Genomic DNA, 15,954 nt, shown 5'->3' on the forward strand with positions numbered 1-15,954 from the left:
TGGTGAGAGATAAACTCCACATACCCTCATGCTTAACACACAGTGCGCTGTGCTCTGCTTCATGTCAGCATTAGAACGAGCTCGTCTGTGTGAAATGTGATCTGCATTCTTTCCTCAATAAGCTCCATTCGTAATGCAGAGTAAAAGCCACACAAAGGGAAGCACCAAAGTCTCAGAATCAGCCTGATGTTTAGGGCCCATTATCAAGGTGAATATTACCAAGTGTAAATATCTCATGTTTAGGGAGTAGTAAGCTGCAGCAGCCACAAACTGTTTGTAATAAAGGACCTCTGATCATCTCTTTTAAATTACTGCATACATGATTATTTCTGCATGTGCACACATTGACACTAACACTGTTATGACTTAATAGAAATAGAAAATTGTCATATAGTGAGGAGTGAGACTTATAATGCCCTCCAAAAACATTTATGGATAGGATTGTGTGTCCTGCTGAAAAAAATGTCATAACGTAGACTTAACAGCATTGCAAATAGGAAAGTCATATTTACCAAAAATCATTAATTTAACTCCAGGAAACATGAGGGTCACAATTACTCACACTCTTGTAGTTAGTATTTTGCAAACCCTGTTTCAGCTGAATCACACTCACAAAACCCCTCCTGTAGTGTGCTATGAGTCTGTAGCAGTGGTATATTTCACCATTCCCCAGACAGAACTACTCCAGATCTTTCAGTCTCTTTAAATTTCCATTTGTGAACTGTGTTCCCAGGTTTGAACCACAAATGTTTGATTGAATTGAGGTAGCTAGTCAACCAATTTGAATGGTTTGGATCATTTTCAGTCTGGGATTTTTAAATAGAATTGGCTTCTATGGATGAAAATATGCACATAAAGTTATGGAAACAGTGAAGCTAAACAAGAGGATTACCTGTATGAAAACAATATCCTAGAGAACAGTCAAAATGTATTTAGGAAAGGTAGGTCTTGCATGACCAACTTGTTATAGTTCTTTGAATAAGTAATAAGAGTGCACACAGGGCATATGATGTGGTGTAATTAGATTTTCAGAATCATCAGCAATACAGTAGATTTAGATTTTCAGGCTTTTGATAAAACTCCTCTTAAAAGTTTAATTCGCAACCTGTAGACAGCAGACATTCAGAGAAACACAAGGGCGAGAATTTAGATTCATGTAATAAAAAAGTTTTTTATTAGATTTTATTTCAGATAAGGAGTGAAAGGACAAATTGAGTTACGATAAATTGGAGGAGTACCAAAGGGATTTGTACTATTGGTATTTATCAATAATCTAGATTCTGGTATGGTTAGTAAACCAGCCAGGTTTGCAAATGATACCGCATTATGAGGATTAGTAAACACTGCAGAAGCTACAAATCCAAATCAAATAGATTTACATAAAATGCAAGACTGGGCAACCACACGGCAGATGATGTTTAATGTAGACTAGTGCAAAGTTTTGAATGCATGTAAAAAAATATAAATTATAAATACAAAATGGGAAGCAATGAGCTACAGAAGAAAAAACCTATGAAAAAAACGTAGGTGTTCGTAAATAATTTGCATCTTCTATAAAATGTGGAGAAACAAAAAGGCTAACAAAATGTTTGTATATACAGTTAAAAGCATAGAATGTAAATCAAGGGATGTGGTGTTAAAATTGTACAATGAGCAAGTAATACCTCAATAACAATATTATGTACAATTTTCAAAGAAAATGCTGCTCTAGAATAAGTCCAGAGAAGAGCAACCAGATTATTTCCAGGGCTGAAGGGAATGCTCTGGCTGATGGAACTGATCCTTTTTAGTCTTGAATAGAGAAGATTGCCTGGGACATCATACAAGTTTTCAAAATCTACCTAGCGGACTTCTTCAGGATGAAGCGAAACAGGGCCCAAGTGAAAACTATGCGAAAATGTATTTTCGTTAACATTAATTAGGGAGGCCCGTCTTTACTGAAAGGCTTGTGGGAGTATGGAACAAGCCTATCCAGGCATGTTGTTAAAGTCAATACCCTGACTTCTTTCAAGAAATGGCTGAATGACATCCTTAGATCAATTATTAACAACCAAGTGAGCTAGATGGGATGAATGATTTCCTCTCATTTCTAGCCTTTCTTATATTCTTATTTTCTTATGGAATTGCCCATTTTGCCCTGTTCATGGCAGAGGGAACCAGGTACTTGGCCAAAATGTCCTGATATGTGTCGCTCACATTTCCAGCACAGGTAGATGCAAAATAACCTCAAATGATGTTAAACCGCCATCATATTTTATAGTGGAAATAAGTGTTTTCTCAACATGGCTCCACTTGACATTCAGATGCAGTCTGGCAAATCTGAGTCACCTCTTCTCCATTCTTCATTGCAGCCTGACCATGAATGCAGGCAACGTCAATTTTTAATTTTTTCATACTCTGTATCATGAAGATGCCAGTGTGTATCCAGCTGTTTTCTTTAGATTTCCTGCCCCACAAAGCACTTGTCACATAGCCTGTATGAGTATACTACTCATACTTATGTACATGTATATACTCTACAATGCAGAAAAGGAAATAAACCCTGAATACTGAATTTTGGAACAAAAAATTGGCCAACAAACCTGATGCACAAGAATACATTAGTATTAGTAGAAATTAGTAGTCCACGAACTGTGCCTTGTGCTTATTTTGAATATCAGTGTGTCCATTAGGCACATTTTTGTGCCTAATGAAAAGTGCATGGAATGGGTAGATGAAAGAATATGGGAAGGAAAACAGGAAAGTCATTTATACTAAGGATAAAACACTTTATTGTCCGGAACTATTCCTACACCTTCTCAGCTGTCACCTGTCTGTTCACAGAGTCATAGTTCAAGTGGCAGTGACTCAGACAACTTCCTCTACGCTGGCTTTCAATGAACTAGGGAACTGGTTAACAAACAACAGACCATTAAAACGCTAGCCCTGGGTTCTTTGCTGAATTAAGCTGTAAGCTATTTAATGGCTGGGTGCTCCTGTGCTATCACCAGCATATCTGAATCACTTCTATTCAAAAGGTTACCAAGAAAATTAACCTTTTGACCTTTGTAAAGAGTTACAGCCAAAGACAGCACCCCTCCCATCCCTAATAAAACCACAATTACTAAAGGGGAAGAGAAACCCATTTTTTGTATTTATCAAGCAAAAATCAAGGATTAATGATAAAGCATCAGTTTTCGCATCACAAGAACAATGATGCAGTAACTAGAGATGAGATTATGGTCTACAGGAAGTCAATCTTAACTTAAATGAGATTTAAATAGTGTTGCTATTGGTAGGACAGTTATAAATAGCAGACTACACCTACACTACACCTTTGGCTAATGAAGCAAATAGCTTTGAAAAAACAAAGAAATATAGAAAGAAACATTATGCATCACACAGAACTTGCATAACTGCAAAGACAGCTTTAAACTGGTACAATATCTCTTCATTTAATGATATGAAACTAAACAGATAACAATAAGTGATGGATTTAAGTACATGTACATTAAGTAAGAACTAAACATTTTATTTCTTACCTTGTCCAAATGTTGTTTTATGGTTGAATTATCTCTGTCCAAAACTTGTACCATTTCTTGGCTTCCCATATACATGGCGTTTGCTGGCAAGACAAAGAAGTACATTGTATTTTTCCAATGAAAAACATCTATCCTGAATATTGCATTGTTAAAGGGAGTAGTGGGGGGCATAGTTACAGTATATTTTCTTAAGAGGCTAAAATCTTCCGTCTTTTTAAAACTGTTCTTGAAGTGAGGTTTCAGTACTTTGTGCTTAGATGAGCTACTTATTTATTGTTTTTGTTACAACACAACATAAAAAATGTGTAAAGATGGTTGATTGTTCCCAAGGAGAGTCAGAATCTTATCAGTAGGCACTGAATTACTGAGCATATTGTAAGTTACCTGTCTCATAAATGACTATACTAACTTTTTATACTAACAGGGCACATAAAAGACAGGGCTCAGAGCGACACTGATTTTTAAGGTGTTTTTAAAAAACAAAATTATTTATTATTTATTTTGTTACAACCAGTACTTTTGGGCCAACACTGCATCTACATTTTGTTGCAAAGCCTTAATACCGTATATGCAACATATAAATACCTGCATTAAATGAAATGAAATTGCATAAAAATAAATACAGTATTTCTATCTATTTCAATCAATCAACTAACTGTCTAAAGACGTGAAAAGACCCCTTTTTATCTAAAGATTCATTGGCTAATAAAAATGATTAACAAAAGAAAATGACTTGACCTTGAGACAATGGCAACCTCATCTCATGGTACCAACTTATTATACAAGAACTGAATTAATATCCTGCCTGAACCCTCATTTCCTCAAAACTCTTCATACAGATCCTTCATTTCCATTCCATTATGGATTTGGGTTCCCTGGCTTTCTCAAATTTCCACCTAATTGGGTCTGTTACAAGATAGCTAGAGGTTTAATGTTAGCTCGAGTATGATATTTTAAAAGGAATCTGAATCTATATACTTTATTGGCTTGTGTCTTAAGCAGTGAAATACAGGATTTCTTTTTTGAAATGAGAGCAAAGCAGTTAAATATGGAACAAGGCACTCAGTTTGTTTCAGCTTTCAGATATCACAGTTTTCCTTAAAATAATTTAGTTTTTCCTTTTAAATAGCATTAAATGTACTTTGTATATACCACAGAACCTGACAGCATTAGTTTCCATGGGTGTCAGAAAGCAAGAACTACATTTCCTCTGATTTACAGGAGAAACTATTAGTGACAGGAGCAAAATGAAGTCCCTGAATACTTGTATTGTGTAAGACTGGGGTGATAGCAAGGCAGTGAAATCAAAAGGAGCTGATTAACAGATGTGAGCCACATATGTTACAAAAATATATCTATCCTTAAATTAAATAAAAAAATTATATTATATTACCACTCAGAGACGTAGGACAAATGCATATCTGTTTATCCTCTGTCTAATGAAACAGTAATTTAAATTTCATCCCAACAGAGTGAAACTGAGCTTCCTTGAGCTAAGCTTTCAAAGAGTCTGTAGATGCCTGGTCTTGAGTTAAAAGAGGAAGAAAACACAGTTAAACTTGATTGAATAATATGAAACCTTAATAGTAGTCATTTTAGACCCCATAATAACTCTGCTTCAATCAACAGTTGTAGCCAGCTACAAATCAAAGCCTATAATAAAATAAAAATCAAATAAAATGCCTGTTTTCATTTAATTTTTTGAACTACTAACTACCATTCTGCTGGATTGTGATTGTAAATGATAGAGAAAGTATTTTCTTGTTAATCTTAGTGAAATTTAATGTAAATCTAGGTTTAAATACACTTCCGGAAGTCTCATAGAAGAAATCTGTGACCCACAAACGTGCACACACACACATGCAAAAACGCAGCTGTTATAATTCTCAGACATGACATGTAGATCTTGGGATTTTTTTTTCATTTAAGACAAAAGCAGTTTTGGACTGCCATATGATACTACTCTGTAAGACATTATATATAGCAATGACAGCCCAAGAGAGTTAAAGCTTCTGTAAGAATTTCTTTTATTCAAATAATGTGAAATTCTATTATTCAGAACAACAGCCTCCTGTATTTCTGTCTGCTGTATTTAAATTATGCTCACTTTCTACAATACCCATTGGTCCAAAATTCCATCTGCAATCTTTCCTCTGCCAATAAACCTTATTCCTGGTGGCTTTCCTCTTCTTTCATGTGAATTATATCATAAGAGCATCTCTGTGCTTTCTAGGCCTTCTTCACTTGTGTTTTAAGCAAACTCTATATTGTCAAAGGTATTGCTGCATCTGTGATTTAAATTATCATGTCTCCATGGCATTTTATGATTTTTCATATGAAGTTAAACATATTTTTTCATGAAAGCAGACTTTTAAAGTAAAATTAATACAAATGTAGCTTCAGGCAATTCCTAATACCGATCTAATAAAAATATCCACCTTGTATGTTTATCATTCGGATATTAAGAAACACATCTTCTGTGAAGTATCTAAAGATATTTCCAAACATTTTAATTCAACATCTATCTAATATTTAAAAAAAAACTATTGTTTTTTAGTTCATTTATTACATTTCTGTAAATGGAGTTGCTCCCTTTAAATATGTTACCTACATTAACCAACAGTGCAATACTAAGAAAAGTATTAAAGAGGAAAATGCCAATAATGAGTCAAATGTATATTTGTAAATCCTGTCTTCAATATAAAACAAAATCCAATGATGTCCATAAAAGATTTCACCTGTCTTTTTATTTTTCTAAAAGGTTTTGAGCTAGGCTTCCTCTAAAGACACAGACAAGAGTATTGGGTAAACTGCACCTTGTCAGGACAAATATGTCATCTACACAGGGAAATAAAATTATTAGGCCACAAAAGTTAAAAATCTATAATTAGGACAGTTCAAACTTTATAGTTTTGCTGTGCACAAATACTGCAATAAACTACCAATCTTTTAATCTCTCTCTGTTGTTTCAGTTTACCTGTTTTAAACTGTTCAACTATCCAAAACATGGGGCACTTTAAGATATGTTGCTCTTGGGAATATAAATTTAAAAACAGACAAGAGGACAAAAAAGGTTTTTGTATTTTATAATATCACAAGACTTGTGCTTACATCTCACAAAGTTTGACAGGCAAAACAAAAGGCAAAATTGACAGTTATAACTGAAATGGAGAATTTTTCTACTACTAGGACAGTAGTTAGTTGGCATGAACGGTTGTTTAAACAAAATTATTACCTTTAAAGGGTGAGAGTTTATAACGGGATTTTGTTGCACAGTAAAAATTTAATGTTTAAGAGTGCCAATTCTCAACTCACCCTTAGCTGCCAAAGTGAAAAAAATTTAATTTGCTTAAGATTCATTTCCATATAGGTATCTTAAATTAGCACATGACTGGTCAACTAGGCAAGGATATAAAAACCTTATACTAAACATGCTGTTTTAGGGGTGTAGGTGTATTAAGATTACTTTTCTGTTTAAGACACAAAAATGTTAAATGGATAACATTTTGTGAAATATAAATACAAATCTTGTGATGTTATAAAATGCAAAAACCTTTGTTCTCTTGTCTGTTTTTAAACTTATATTCCCAAATGTATGCCCCAAACAAAGAGGACAAATCGTAATATTAACAAAACAGAATTTGATGGAATATAATTGTATAACACTTCAAAAACATCTTCCCTGACTGGCTTTGTAGTAAACATTCTGTACAGATTCAATTCAGGAAATGTGCAGTTCCTGTGGTGATGCTGGGGCTCCAACATCTCCATGAAACAGCTGGGCTTGTGCAACATATGATGTAATGAGTGGGGCACCTTTGATAAATAGCCCTTGCCGGTCTCCAAAACAGAATCATGCTGTTTCAGACATCTATCAGTTTCCCTGAATGTAACTCCAGGAAGTGTTACCCTCAAGCTTCTTTGGAAAGGCTCAGATATGCTCCCAAGAGTAGAAGAAACAGACACAAAATAAGCTGAATCAGACTTGGTCATGTGTCCATCAATTCTCATTTTATTTAGAGGTCTAAAGATCAGATTCAACATGAGATTTATTTTCCTCAAAATTAAAACTAATTACAGGCCACCCTCCTTTTACGAAACTGAACCAGAGTTTTCCAGTCATAAGCAGGTGTAGGTGTAGTTTCTGTTCAATATAGAACTTTTTCATGAAAGTAAACTACTTGAAACCCGCAGTCCACCTTAAAAATGTTTACGATTTATGAAACTGATCTCTATTTTTTTTACTAAAATAGATCTGTGGTGTCCAGTTTTTGTTTGGTCATTTCAGTCCTCTTGCTTACAATGAAACCAAATGTATTATTCAACAGTGCCCTTTAATTTTTAAAAATCTGATTTAAAGCACAGCTGAGGTTTTAAAAATGATGCTTTTTAGATCTCTGTGTGCTATTTTCGTAACAGAAATAAACATATGATGTGTCTGAATTTTAATTATATCTCTTACTATAAATAAATATTCCTCAGGATTTTGGCTTACGAACCCCTTGCCCCTTTTCCTACGCAGATTAACCACACATTACTCATTGTAAATGGCAGACTAATTCTGGTTTGTTATTAAAAGTGAAAGCAGAACAATATGTACACACAGCATTTGTACACAGTCCCCATTTATAAATGGGACTTTCAACATTGTGGATCACATGCACATTACTAAAAGGCTTTTGTTGAGAATGACTGAGGCCTGTTCTAATAATCAATTCCCTTCTTGAATGTGAACAACTGTGGTGAGGCACTGGTTAAAAAAAAAGACAGAACATTATCTAGAGTAGAATATAAATGGAAAACATATATTTAGGCTTCATTGGTTTTTATTGTAATGATGATTTTCAGGATTGTCCAGCACTACATTAGTCACTTTTGTAAGAGAAATGCTAATCAGTTAAAATGACTTCTGCCAAAGAATTTAATGAGCAGCAGCTGATTTGGCATTTGTTAGGAAACGGACAACATTGAACTAAACGACTGCATGACTTTGAGACAGCCTTGGCTTTGGTTTTTGATGAGTTGGTTTTCACTGAGAGCAGTGAAAATGGCACTTTCTTCAAACGGTCAAGTTTCACTGGCAGGAACTTCCAACAGGTCATGACAGAGACATTGCAGTCACTTTTAGTAGCCTCAAGTGTGTTTCGCAGATCCCAGAACTTTGAGTTTTATAACTCTGAGCATTGGAATTCAATTAGATGCACTTCAAAACCCTCAACACCCATCTACTGAAACACTGAAACATCCATGTCGCTCGTATCAAAGCTGTCTGGTTTAATCAGAAAAAAGAAAACATTTGACCAAAAAGTTGGAAATCCTAAAACCTGAAAGAAAATTCTGATGCCAGTTCTTGTATGTACAAACTCAGCAACACGGGTTGTGCAATGTTTTGGAAGTTCTTTAAAATGCTGGAAATAGTGGAAGGTGGAGGTGCCAATGTCACAAGAAAAAATAATTTTTTGCAAGTTATGCCTTCCGTGTTTTGAAATGACCCATAACAATTTGATTTACACCCTGTAGACCTTCAGTCAGCACAGAAATTATTTTCTTAATGTCAATTCCTCTTTTCTAATAACAATTAATAAATGTCTTAGCAAATCTAATTTCCCTGTAGCCATGCATGAGTTTTAGGCAGCATAGTTCATCTCAAATTCCATCTGAGTATTGCTAATCATGTTTTATTAGGTTTTACTTTTGCTAATCTACTATTTATACTAATCAATTTTGTATTTCAGATCAAAATATTAACATGAGACAAAAGTATAGAATTTCAGCTTTTATTTCTGGGTATTATTTTGCACAGTGAACATATGAGCCAATACCTTTCTAATTAGAATCATTGCAGATAGATTGGGCATCACCGAATCCACAACACAGAATGTCTTGGAATAAACAATAAAGCACTGGAGGGCTCAACAACTGGGCCAGGCCGTCGAAGGAAGAAGATAGCAGTTCATGACAGAAGAATCATAAAAGCTGTGAAGGAAAAATCTCCAGGGTGCTGGGGTGAAAGTATTTCAATTCAATGTGCGCTGGCAAATTAAAAGAGCTACACTGCAAGATATAAACCTCTCACCAGCACTAAAAACACAAATGCCAGATCTGGAACAAAGTGTTATGAAGAGACAAGACGAAGATAAACATATACAAAAGGTCCAGAAAGGCAGGTGTGGAGAAAGAGGAACTGCAAATCACCCTTAGCGCATTAGCACATTATGGCTGCCAGCAGCCATATCACCCTGCAACTCACAACTGGCAACCCTCTGAAGCTCAGCAGGTGTGAGCCTGGTCAGTACCTGGATGGGAGACCTCCTGGGAAAAACTAAGGTTGCTGTTGGAAGAGGTGTTAGTGGCGCCAGCAGGGGGTGCTCATCCTGTGGTCTATGTGGGTCATAATGCTCTAGTATAGTGACAGAGACACTATACTGTATAGAGGTGTGGCCTTTCGGATGAGACGTAAAAACCGACTCTCTGTGGACATTAAAAATCCCAGGGTGATTCTCGAAAAGAATAGGGATGTTACCCTGGCATCCTGGCCAAATTTTCCATTGGCCTTTACCAGTCATGGCCTCCTAATAATCCCCCTTTATGAATTGGCTTCATCACTCTGTTCTCTTCCCCACTGAGAGCTGATGTGTGGTGAGCATTCTGGTGCACTATGGCTGCCATCGCATCATGCAGGTGGGGGCTGCGCATTGGCGGGGGTGGAGGAGAGTCCCTATTATCTGTAAACTTCTTTGAGTGGAGTGTCCAGAAAAGTGCTATATAAGTGTAAGCAATTATTATTATAAAAATATCTAGAATAAAAGCTGACATTCTGTACTTTTGCCTTATATTTATCTTTTGAACCGAAATACAAATTTCAATTTTAGCAGCAAAAATGATAGATTTCACTGCAATGTCCCAATACTTAAGCTTCTCATTATATTAGACACTCCCACTACATTAAGCATTGCTTTTCCTGCTTTAAAAGTCCAATTGATTACATTTTAGCTAACACACCTGAATGACTGCAGCAAGTGTCCTAATCTGCCCCAACTAGAAACCTGCAATCAAACAGCATGTGATACTGAACTCATCTGCAGCAATAGACCATACGATCAGGACCAGGGTTGGGAATCTCACAACCAATGACTCAGCTGATACAAGTTAAGAGCTGAGTTGGAATGAAACCCTACATCATCCCTGATATAAACAAAAGGTAAATTGATCATTCAGAGACACTGTATTTTTACTGAACACAGCAGCATGTGGCCTCAGTGCTATTTATCTTGGTGAATGGATCACTTTTTTAAAAGCATGTACTGTCCAGGAGCTAAAGCTCCTAGCCAGACAAATATATATATAACAGAAGGAGCTGATCAGAGCAGTGATCTAGGAGACATCCCCTGATACAGTTATCTCATGAGCTTCGTCCTGGCAGACTGTAGCATTCCACCTCATCTCGTCATTCCTCAGTGAAAACGAACCACATTTATTGAAGTTCCTTGTCTTATTACACACAGCAGCACAGTCAAGACACTGTTCTTACCTAAAATATTTGTTTGTCTTAAGAAAGCAAAAACAATGAATGGTTCTAAATTTTCTTTTAAAATTGACCAAAAAATATAAATGTATTTTAGAATAAAGAAAATAAAAGGCTTTCTAAAGAGTGTACCTTCAAAAGTCAGTAAAACAAAAGGAAAAGTCCATAATCGATATCTTGAATCTGTTTAACATGCTTGGAGAGCGACTTTAATAGTTAAAAGACTAGAGAGACATCTGTGACAGCCACTTTCAGGATTTAACTGAGCACTGAGAGACTGAAAATATGTTTTCAAGACCCAATTGTTCCAAGAATAAACCACAATTTATTGAATTAAGTGTAGATTTTCTTTTCACTTGCATTTGTTTTTTGAAAATCAGTCTCAGATGCTATTTCGCATGTTATACATCACAATGACAGGAAAAGAAAAAACTCCAAAGAGTTTAGTTCTATGAACCCCAATTATAGTATAATGTAGCACCTTGAGCTAACCAATCATTTATTATTTTTAAAGTGGTAATGTAATTCAGGTCAGACAAACTCCACTTTTCCCTGAAACTATCAGCTGAGTTCCCTTTGGGCTAATCACAGGTCTTGGTGTATCTTTCCGAAAGGTCAAGGGCTGCATAGGATGAGGCTGGCCTGTTGAGTGAACTGCACTCGGTTCTCCAGACAGGAATCCCTCCGGGCCTTTTTAAGCACTTTGGCAGAGAATGGTTTGGGGGTGCTGTGTCAATAAGATACTTGCTCAGTGATCTTCTGCAGGATTTTATAGACAAGTGTCACCAAACTACAAGCACAACAGTAACATCAAAGTTTCCCACGAAAAGGTCAAAAGCACTACAAAGGTCACGTACACTATTTACATTTTAAGATTTTTATTTCTGGAAGCCCTATAAGGTTAAAAATATTAAGTTTAATAAATCCCCACGGATCACAGTTTTGGCTAACGGCACCTGTAGGAATATGTCTTGTTAATTCAGCTAGATGCCTGGGGTGCTCTTGAAACGCAGCCTGAAACGTATGTCGTATAATGAATTAAGACTCAAAGATGAGCAGAAAGTAAACATATAAAGGTAAAAATATTCAACCTCAGGCTATGAAAAATAAAACGCTTTTCAGTAGATAAAATAAACATTACATTTAGAAAAAAAACTCCTAGAATACTGCAATTTATTATATGTATTGTTTTAAAAAATGAAACATTCGATTGCAAATAGTACTATGAGTGGAGATGGCAGTCATTTTACCACATACAGTGCCTTGCAAATAATTTCAAAGCCTTCCTATGGTGTCCCATTTTGCAAAACTACAAAATAATGCATGCAAATCTGTTAAACTCAAGATTTTACTCAAAAACTGCATATTCAAACTGAATACTAACATTGTAAATGCCAGCAAAAACTAAGAGAAAAAACTGAGATACGTGGAGTGCATACATATTCAGACCTGTGAATTTATTTTGGTGGAAGCACCTTTGGCAGGCATCACAGGCACAAGTCTGGCTTTGTCCAGTTTTTGCTTATTCTTCTTGGCAGATTTGCACAAACTCTCTCATGTTGCTTGGGCTTCACTTATGGACAGTATTTATTGAAATCATTCCAGAGATTCTCAATTCAGTCAGGACTTTGACTGAGTAACTCAAGGAAATTCACTTTCTCATTATTAAGCCACTGCAGTGTAGCTTTTGCTTCGTGTTTAGGATTATTGTCCTACCGAAAGGTGAATTTTCATCCCAGTTTTAGGTCTGAAGCAGGTTTTCCTCTTAGATTTGACAGCACTTTGCTACATATGTACTTTCATTTGTCTGGATAAGCTTCCCTGTCCCTCCTAATAGGAAGGATAGGGCTATAATAATAGGGAAATAGGGCTATAACACAAAGCTGCCTCCACTTGACATTAAAGTATGTATGGTGGCAGTAGTATGACAGAAGTATAGTATAGTTGAAGTGATGCACTTTGATGGGTTTGCATCAGATTTAACTTTTGCATTTAGACTACAAATGTCAAATTGTCTCCCATCTTAGCCACTGAACTCTTTTTAAGTTTCTGTTAGCCCCATGACAGCATCCCTAAGCAGTTTCAGCCTTGTCTGGCTGCTCAGTTTGGATGGACAGCCTAATTTAGGAAGTGTTTGGGTGCCTTTTACGTCTTTATGAATAAATTTCACCATTCTGAGACACATTAAGGGCATCAGAAATGGTTTTGTACTGTTGACCTCCTGACCAATGCCTTTATACAACTTTATCCCCAAGTTGTTCTGAAAGCTACTCCTTCTTCAAAGTTGAAGCTTTGTTTTAACTTCAACTACCTGACTGAGGGACCTACAGAAACAGGTGTGTTTATTTTTATATCACATGAAACACTATTAATACACAATGACAGACACAGAGGTTAATCAACTAATTGTGTAACTTATTAAAGTAATACATTTTTACTTTTTTTATTTTGAATGTGTTGAGTAGTGTATTATATTATTACAAATATTAAATACAAATATTAATGTCTTCTCCTGTCATGACTGCAATCTTTAAAGATTCTTCGTAACGCAAAAACTGTACAAAGGTCTGATGAATTTTTGCAAGGTACTATATGCAAACTTAATTTCATTTATAAATGTATTATAGGTTAAAAATGATCATCCAATGATTGTATGAATAAATTTAAGGTCTGACGTACTGAAAACACAGTGTTATGTAGCTAATCAACAATGGCAAATGTCTGCTGAAGTGAAGCTACATTGAAAACAAGCTAGCTTGTGAAGACATCTCTTTTAATCCAACAGAAATATTGCACTCGATTTCGAGACGGCTGTGCCGACAAATACTACTTACTTGTTAACTGTGCATGCAGATTATGTCGGAACATTTCTGCTGTAAAATATCTGCTGCACAACCTGTACTTATTTGCTCGTACAGCACATTGAATTAGTCACTACAGTGGGGCCACTTCACACTGCAGTTCATGGGAACTCTCGCTCTTTGCGATAATATGGTAACTTACAGTACTTTCACAAATGTCACAATTGTCCAAATTTGAAAAAGCTTTTAAATAATTTTCCACTATGTTCATATTGAGAAGATGTTATAATATTCTTAGGACTATTATTTCTCAAACCATAATTCTATAAGATTAAATTTTAGACTTACGAAAAACTACACATAAATGATACCAGTATACTACACTGTGCACACCATTCAACCACTTTCAAAAGTGACTCACTGTCAAGTTATGATTTCACCCTGTGGATGCATTTTGATTACTTTACAGTGGAGTAATAACAGATACCAAAATAGATTAGGTTTCTGTATTTATTGCATACCTTCACAAACACCTGAGTCATCTAATAGTATAAAGACTAAAACAACAAGGTGATTACTTTATGCATTATGTGTGAAATGATTATATATGTTTATTACATCATTTCTGCATTCTGTAACGAGTTCTTAACTAGCTCAATGTTTTATTCTTTAGAAAACAGATCTTGCCTTTGGCTCTGAAATTAAAAAAAAACTCACAAGCTGAAAGTAAGAACACATGAGTAGCCCTTCAGATGTTCACCGCTCACTGGGTCAGCAGTACAGTCGCTTATGAAGACTCCATCTTTTCTAATATTTTTTTCGGTAGACTCCTATGGAATAAAACATTTTTTTTTCAGTGCGCAAGCCAAGCAGCTGGTACAGAAAGATAAGATCTATCCTTTCTTTGACATCTGCGCATGCAATAAGAAAAGTCTCAAAAACTAAAACTGAATAAACATGCAAGCATGGATCTGAAAACATCCATGCAATAAACAAAAGAATGAGTTTTCCTGCATTGTCGATGCAAGAATCTGTATCATCAACAGGACTCTAAAAACTGAAATACTTAAACATGTAAAGGTCAAACTAAACACGAAAGGCAAAACTGTGCTTTCAAGGTCAGAAGATGGTAAAGATCAGGAGAACAGAGGAAAAGAGCTGACGACTACCAACTGAAGTATTTTGTTAGCCTAGGCTTCCTAGTAACATGATTCACAAATGCAGTTCAAAACCTAGAATAGTGATAGGCCTTAAAAGGAAATATAACCAAGTTCAAAGAAGCCTGATCTTGGACACAGGGCTGTAATATAGAGGAAAGCAGAAGGGTCCTTCCACAGCTTTCTACCTACAGAAAGTATTTTCCAATAAACACTCAGGCAAAGTGTTTAATTCACTGCCAAAAGTGTACTGTAAAAAAACTAAATAAACTGAACAAGTTTAATCGACACAAAGAGAATTTCCTTTACAGTATAACATAACTGTTCTACCAAAAATGACTTTGTTAAAGTGTCAGGCAGCCATCCAGCTCAAGTAATGTTTCCTCACAAGATGTTTCTCAACTTCTACTATATTTTCAGAAGGAAAATGAAAGCATTATGGTTAAGCACAACAAGGATAGCGGAAACAAGGAAGGGAAAAAATACATTCGATAGAATCGACAGTTACCATGTTCAAATTTCCTGATAGCTGAGCTCCTTTTTAAATCCTGTTCTGTATTCTCCCTATGTTATGATGGCCAAGCTGCCCTTCTAAGGCACAGGATGAATTCAGTCATGTCCACTACATTATGAGACTGCCATAATGAAATTGTGTGCTTTTTGTTGAAAAAATAAGGTATGTATCTACAGTATCATACATCTCATTGGTATTTTCTGCATTATTTACATTTTCTGAATTCAATATACTGAATATTGAGAATACTGAATAGGGAACACTGGGCACTGACTGTGTTAAGCACAGGTGCTGAATAAACAAGATTCACTTATATCTTTACCAATATACACAGCAGGAGTCTTTTACCTAAGATATCTGAGTGAAGTACAACAGCAGTACTCCACTCGGGATTTAAATGCTCAGACTTACAGTTACAAATTCAGAACCCTAACCG

General features: G+C 35.6%; 1 protein-coding gene across 2 annotated transcripts in view; it reads right to left on the reverse strand.

The window, feature by feature from the left end:
- Positions 1–15,954, reverse strand: part of ldah (lipid droplet associated hydrolase) — a 110,849-nt gene that overhangs the window by 5,496 nt on the left and 89,399 nt on the right. For both annotated transcript variants that reach the window (XM_088909711.1, XM_088909712.1), the window contains one exon: positions 3,522–3,604. In XM_088909711.1, the coding sequence (XP_088765837.1) occupies positions 3,522–3,604 (83 nt within the window). The remainder of the gene's footprint in view (positions 1–3,521; positions 3,605–15,954) is intronic.

Source organism: Atractosteus spatula, chromosome 2 (genome assembly GCF_055471065.1).
Source record: "Atractosteus spatula isolate fAtrSpa1 chromosome 2, fAtrSpa1.hap1, whole genome shotgun sequence".
In the NCBI taxonomy this organism is placed as follows: Eukaryota; Metazoa; Chordata; class Actinopteri; order Semionotiformes; family Lepisosteidae; genus Atractosteus; species Atractosteus spatula.